General features: G+C 45.0%; 2 protein-coding genes across 4 annotated transcripts in view; both read right to left on the bottom strand.

The window, feature by feature from the left end:
* ATP11A (ATPase phospholipid transporting 11A) overlaps positions 1–7,074 on the bottom strand; it is a 146,193-nt gene that overhangs the window by 124,663 nt on the left and 14,456 nt on the right. The gene's annotated exons all lie outside the window — the stretch shown is intronic.
* Positions 5,356–6,784, bottom strand: LOC109383944 (N-acetyllactosaminide alpha-1,3-galactosyltransferase-like). Its single transcript, XM_019644809.1, is given in 2 exon segments — positions 5,356–6,378; positions 6,410–6,784. Coding segments are annotated over 2 exon segments (1,143 nt in total). The 5' UTR covers positions 6,558–6,784; the 3' UTR covers positions 5,356–5,383.

The raw sequence follows: 7,074 nt of genomic DNA, 5'->3' as shown, positions 1-7,074 counted from the left end.
ACACACACACACACACACACACACATATAGTCAAAGGATGTGGAGTACAGCATAGGGAATAGAGTAAATGGAATTGTAACAGCTATATAAGATGTCAGAGGGGTAGTAGATTGGGAGAGGGTGGTTATAACTTTATGACAGGTGTAAATGTCTAACTATTACATTGTTTTATACACTTGAAACTAATAAAACAAAAATTTTTTAAGGAAAAAAAAATCCCACTGATGTCTTCTTCTAAAAGATATGACGACACTTAAAGAGTACTACAAAATGTCATTTATATGGCAAAATTTCTTTTCATTTGAATATGCTCAATAATATGAACTCTGACATTCACAATAACTATAAAAATTTTAAAAATCACTGTACTTCGCAGATATTCAAACAGCTTTGTGAACTTTGTGTTATATAATACTATGCAAGACACTAAAACAGATGAATTTATCACTATTATAAGTCCACTGAAATTACATTGACCTTGTTTTGAATTTTCAAGCCTCCACTCACATTAACCAAAAAATATGCCTCACTCAGATATGTAATCAGCCAGATGCCAACTCTGGGTCCATTCATGCACTGAGTTCCAGGGTGGTACTAGAAAAACCACCCACTTCTGACATGTTACAACAGTAAAGGCACACCCGGGTGTGTGTTTAACACCAAGCCCCAAACAAGACTCAGTGATAAGCACCTCTGTTATTTTGTCCAGTGGACATAAGAAAAAAGCAGAAGTGGTTGCTGTCTGGCCAGAGCTGGTCCTCAGCCCGACTGATCTCACTCCAGTCATAGTGGCGTATAGAAATACAATAGGTTTTGAGACTCAGTTGGAGTACTAGGGTGGTCCATGAAGGGGGACTCCAAGGAAAAGAGAAGTTGGGGGCCTGTGACCCCCAGTTAATCAGCAGCAGCATTTTCAGCGATACAGGCAGAATCTCTGCTCTGCGCCTGTCCGTGGGTATCCCTCTCTTTCCAAATCACTCTTTATTGGCCAAACCATGGAATCTAGCTGAGCTTTCTAATGAAGGTTTATGCGGTGTTGCTACAACGAAGGGAAAAGGACCTGTCCTGGAGACAGGCCAGCCTCTGCCCCCCTATTGCCCATATGTGACCTGGGGCTGCGGGCCTTTGCATTCTTGACCTCCCTTTTACCATCAGTAAGTTGGGGAAATAAAAGACACCACCAACACTGGAGAGCTGCAAGAAACCAGCCCTCATGCTCTCATCCCCACATAAACTGTGAATGAAGCATTTTATGCCTCTGGTTATATTTAGTAAGCAGAGAAAAAAATGGGAGGGGACACACACACACACACACACACACACACACACACGCACACGCACACGCACACGCACACACCCTCCCTTTCAGACTGTTCCTATCAATCCAAAAGTTAAATCTGACTGCATACATTTGGGCTGTCTCCCAGGTCCTGGAGACCCCACTCTCTAGTAAATTCAAGTCTGGAATTCCAGAAAGCCAACTTCCAGTTGCTTCAAAAATGAAAGTGAAACCTGTAACCCCCAAACGACAATGCTGTAACATGTCATTTATGAACAAGTTTGGAGGGGGTTTCCTTTTCCTTTCTTTCACTTTGTTCCATCAGGCAGAGTTGAAATTTAAAGTTAACTTCTTTCCCTTCTGAGTTTTTATTTTGAAAAATAACTAACTTAGGGAAATTTTTTCCCTTGACTACTTTAACTCACTTTTAAACCACAGAATGTTACAGTGAATACTAAATTCCTAATTACAACAGTACTGGAAAAGTAAGGGGCTCTGGTTTAGGATGAATTTTGAGAACCCCAAGTCCAAGACCTGCTGTCAACCTGCTCTCCTTGGTCTGGGTGCCAGAGTCCTTAGAAATTCCCACCTGGTGCTGTGCGTTGGGTTTTGTGAGGACCACAAGAGGGGAGAAGGGAGGAGAGCTGCTCCCCGCTACAGGCTAGTGTGGGGTGGCATCACACAATCCTGGCCCCCAACCCCAGCCTCCCACCACCTGCCATGGGACTATGGCAGAGCACTCAACCTGGACTGCAGGCAGGCAGGATCAGGGCTGGGACACCTGGACGGAAAACGGACAGTGCCGGTTGAGCATCAGCCCAGGGCTGGGCACCAAGTCAAAGCACCATATTACGTGTTACCTGCTCTCTGTTCTGTCGTGCTGAAGTGGCACACTTTACCTGACTGGGCACCTGTTGGTTACCTTCTCCTTTCCCAAATACAAAATGAGCCAAGCCCCACTCTTCCATATCTCAAGCCACAAGTGACCTCTGACCTCAGCACTCAGTGGCCACCCTCTGCCTCTCCTGCTGTTGTTCCCAGCAATTCCTTCCCTGCCCCTAGTCACTACCCGCAAAGCCCCAGCCCCCCTTCTCAGAGGCTCCACTACTCACCATTGCTAATGACAAATCATCACCAGGGTTTGCACCAACAAGTCGTGGGGGTGACATTGTGCATTACCAGGTGGTAATCAAGCTGCCATTTTGACCAAACATTAGAAGCAAACGTGTGTAGGAATTACACTTGTGAAGTAAGAGGCTTCACTCCAAAATTCATGCACAAATGTAGACCGCTTGTTCACAATGCTAAATATAGTTAGTCTCACAGATATAATTTAAATGATATGTCCCTGCACGTCTGCAAAGAAAAAGTCTGGAAAAATCTTTGCAGAATGATGATCATGGACTACTAATTTAAAGCTGGTCTGCCCCATCATACAGATGAAAATGTTGGACACTGAGCAAGCAGAAAGAACGCTGTCCACGTCCCTAGCATTTCCAGGCCTCCACACAACCTTGATTCCCAGCTCATGGGACTAGTGGTACCCAGGGCACAGGAGGGCAGAGGGGAAGGTGTGCGGTCTAGAGGAGTGGGTCAACACAGCCTCCAATGGGCAGCTCTGGCCAGGAGGGCCACTGAGGCCTGGCTGTGGGTCCATGTGAGCCACAGTGGCAGTAGCCACTTGCCACAGAGTTATTGGGGGTGACCAATGACAGTCAACTTCTGCCCAGTTCCACCCCCTCTTCCTTCCCTTTAGGTATTTGATCCTAGTAAATATTCTGCACTCTGAACTCCCTCTTAGGATCTGATCTTTGAGCCTGGCCAGCGAGCCTTGAGGCTAAGACATGAACCAAACTGCTCTCTTCCTTGGCCCGGCCCATTAAAAAAATAAAGTAAAATCCAATATACATGATCCTAAATTCTGGACACAACTACCGCCCCCCCATGAGTTCACAACACAGGCAGGAGGTAAGTCATTCACTGAGAAAATGACCAAAGGTGTGTGAATTGTTTGTGGCAGGGCTGGGACAAAAAAAGAAGAAAAACATCAGTGCTGTGTGCCATCCCCACAGTGAAAAGGCCATATCATGAGTGAGGAACCAAAGGCTCTGCACGTGCGAGATGCTGTCTGTGAGATGTAAAAATATTTCTGAATTTGCAAGGGTAATAAGTTGATAAAAACTGTCAACCCATTTTTTTTAATGAACTAAAATTGAGAGGGTGCTAAAGAAAATTCATTAATACTGTTTTTTATTTCTTTTTTTTTTACTGAGAAAATAATTTATTCAATTGTAAATCAGGTATTTTTTTAATGTTTAAGAATAACTATTAATGAGATCTTTACTCTGTCCACTTGGGATTTAAATTGAATTTTTTTTAAAATCAAGGTTTTCTCAAAAGTAAACAAACATCAGCCCATTTCTTTCAGGAGAGATGATTTCTTTGGTTTAGGACTTAAATCATTCACTTCCCCTACTCCGGAATGGGTCCCAGTAAACTTGAGTTACAGAGAAGCGAGACCTCCTTTCTCTTTACCAAGTCCACTTCTTCAAGGTTTTTGTTGGTTTGGTTTGGTTTGGCTGGGTTTGTGATATTTTTTGGCAAGAGGAGTAGGAGGCACAATGGAACGGTGAAGAAAACATAGGTTTCATTTGACCAGAGAAGCCCACTGTGCTGAGCATCAAGCCAGTGCAATGGTTCTTCAAATAAATCGCTTAAAAATGGAAACCAATCACCTAAACTGAGACACAAGCAAAATATAAATACACCTGCATATATATGTAAATGTGGCCTCCTAACTTCCTTTACACCGAATTGCTTAACTTCAAATAATATGCATGATTTCATAGCTTCTCTTAGAGAAGAGAATCGAATGTTCAGCTGTGCAGTCACGAGGACTGGGTCTCCCATTGCCACCCCCTGCTTTTGATATAAAATCAATTAACCATTTTATTAAATGGGTCCGGCTGTTGCACCCCAGTGATGCAGATGGGGCAGGGGAAAATGAGAGGTTACTTGGAGGGCCTTTCCTCCAATCCACCCCTTGATGTCAGCCCTCCAAGAGGGGCATGATAGGCTGAGGAATCCTGAGGGTTAGAGCAGGTGGCAGCGGGCCTTGATGAGAACTGATTGTCACGAGGCCTGGGTCTTGGAAATGCCTCTTCAGTCCACTGCAGGACTGTCTTCTCTGACACCACCCACTTCCTCTAGTCAGCACTGGAAGACACAAGTTGCAGAATCTAGCAGGCTGAATGTGACATGGGCAAAACAAGAAGTATCTTCAATTCAAGTGTCCTCTGCTCTGGTTGTCCTGGGATAGAGGAGGCTGAAGGCCATCCACATTGTACCCTCACATTCAGCGCTTGGACCCATGCTGTATTTCAGCGCCAAACCCACATCCTGTGCTCCTCCATGCTCCTTCTACTCTCTTTGCTATTTCATGGCAAACTCACTTTGAGGCTTTTGTTTTCACTTCCTGAGCACGCATTGGCTCATTCAGATTCCCTGTGACTCCAAACATTCATGATATCCACTGAGAATCTCCACCAATCTTTCACACAGAAGTCCAGCAACATCCTGAGAGGAAAGGACATGGACTACAAATGGCCTGAAGCAATCCGCTATTAAAGCCATTTGAGGATTGTCAAGGTAAACTGTGTTCTCACTAAGAGTTCTTGCAGCAAAGCAACTCTGTGTTGCTCTAGACTCAGCAAAGACAAGAAAACTGAAATCCGGGGGAACTCCCCACTATTGTATCTTGTTGCCAAACACTTCCCTTAGCACCTCTTTCTACAGTACGTTATCTGGCACATGTAGAGTGTTTCTGGTTTTCTTTCTTTCTCTTTTTTTTGCTTTTTGGTTTAGCTAATAGTATTTCCCCCAAGCCATGAATAAGACACAAAATCACTGGGAATGCACATCTGATTACCATAGGTTCATTCTCCCATATTATAAGGCTCAACGTTATAAGGAGGAGGAGTATACACTTGCTGGGGTGGTGTTTTGTTAGTATTTTTTTTTAGTTAAAATTAAGTGTTACATTTCTGAGAAAGTACGCAGCATAATACTCTCTCAAATTCAAAAACCTACTGACACAATTTAAAGTCAGATATTATTTCTCACCAAATTATATTCTTTTGTCTGCCAAGATATCTTGACCGTCTTAATATCTGAAGGCAGGCCTATATGATAATCCCAGCAATATTCTGGGGATAAGATTTTAGTGGGTTTGTTGAGAAGGAAATACTTGTTTAGGTGGCTTTCATCATGCCACTCAGCTTCTATGTCATTTTTCTTGTCCTGAAGGATTCCCTTGAAGCACTCCTGGGTGATGTTTAGGACCTGACTGGGTGTTCCTCCAAAAATGGCTGCATGGTAGTAAAAATCCCCCTGGCCGAATGGAATGTATGCTGCGGACTCCTTCCGCCTCTCGTAGGTGAATGTGTCAGGATCTGCCTTGTACCACCAGGCCTGCAGCTGAGCCACCGACTGGCCCAGCGTCTCCACCCCAAAGGTGTCCTGGAAGACCTGGTCCACGTCCATGCAGAAGAGGAAGTCGACCTCGTGCTGGATGTGGGTCACGATGTGCTCCCCAATGGTCTTCATGCGCATCATGCTGATATCCTGCCACCTCTTCTCAGGCTGGACCTCAAACACTTTGAAGGAACGCAGAGGACCCAGCTCTACCAAAGGCAACCTGGAGACATCGTCCACCATGATGCAGAATATGACTTTGTGGCCAACCATGGAGTGCCTATTAGCAGATGTTAAGAACTCCTCCAAGTAATGCTCAGTGTATCTCCAGATAGCAAAAACTGTCAAACCCATGGTGATTTTCTGTTTGCCATAGTAATTTTCTAAGATGGCTCTGTTGAAAGTGCCTTCCCACACAACTGGGGCCTTCCATTCGGTCACTGTCACGACCTCTGGGCGTTTCTATGGATTAAACCAGTCCGATAGCTGAAGTTCTTCTTCATTGTCCTCCTTTCGTTGTTTCTGGTCTCTGTCTATGTCTTCCTCTTCCCCTTGGTCATTGTGGGTCCCATTCTTAAACCAGCTTGGAAACCACCAGTCCTTCTGACTGCCGTTGTCACCAAGTTCTGAGTTTTAGTTGTGTGTCTGTGAAAGAACCTTTTCCCTCTCTAAATCTCAATTTTTCTCCTTTTGAGTGATATAGCCACAGGAAAGAGCCTTCTGGGCTGTTGATATATTCCCAAAACACAACAATTACAGTTGAGGCAACCAGCATTGACAGAATCACTTTTCCTTTGACATTCATGATTTTCTCCTCATCGTCTGCTTCTCTCCCCTCAGAGTAAAAGGCAAAACAACAAAGTTCTATTGAGCTTCATTCTGCAGAGGAGGCAGGGTTGGGAGGAAGGGAAGGTGCTGTGGTCCAACTCCTGATCCGCAGAAGCTGGGCTCACTCAAGGCTGGACTGCGCCTCGGCTCCCGGCCTCAGCGGCGCCCTCCGCTATCGGAATAGCAGTCGCACCGCCTCCGCCTGAGCCGGGCCGGGTGTGCCGCCTGCGCTCCGGCCGGCTGCCTGGCGCTCCACCGGGGCAGCGGGCAGAGCACAGCAAGCAGGGGTGCCTGTTTTTTATTTCTAATTTTTATTTTCCTGTCAACTCCAAAGGTTACCTGCCAAATACAGCATCTAGCCAACTCACTTTTACCACTTTTTTTTTAAGATTTTTTTAATTTTTATTGGGGAATTGGGGGGATGGGAACAGCGCTGGGGAATTGGGGAAGGGGAACAGACAAGTTGCTGTCCTTTTGTTCTTCAGTCTAGTTGT

The sequence above is a fragment of the Hipposideros armiger genome, unplaced genomic scaffold (genome assembly GCF_001890085.2).
Source record: "Hipposideros armiger isolate ML-2016 unplaced genomic scaffold, ASM189008v1 scaffold_91, whole genome shotgun sequence".
NCBI lineage: Eukaryota > Metazoa > Chordata > Mammalia > Chiroptera > Hipposideridae > Hipposideros > Hipposideros armiger.
Note: the sequence above shows the minus strand (reverse complement) of the source record. Positions and strands in the feature narration are given on the sequence as shown.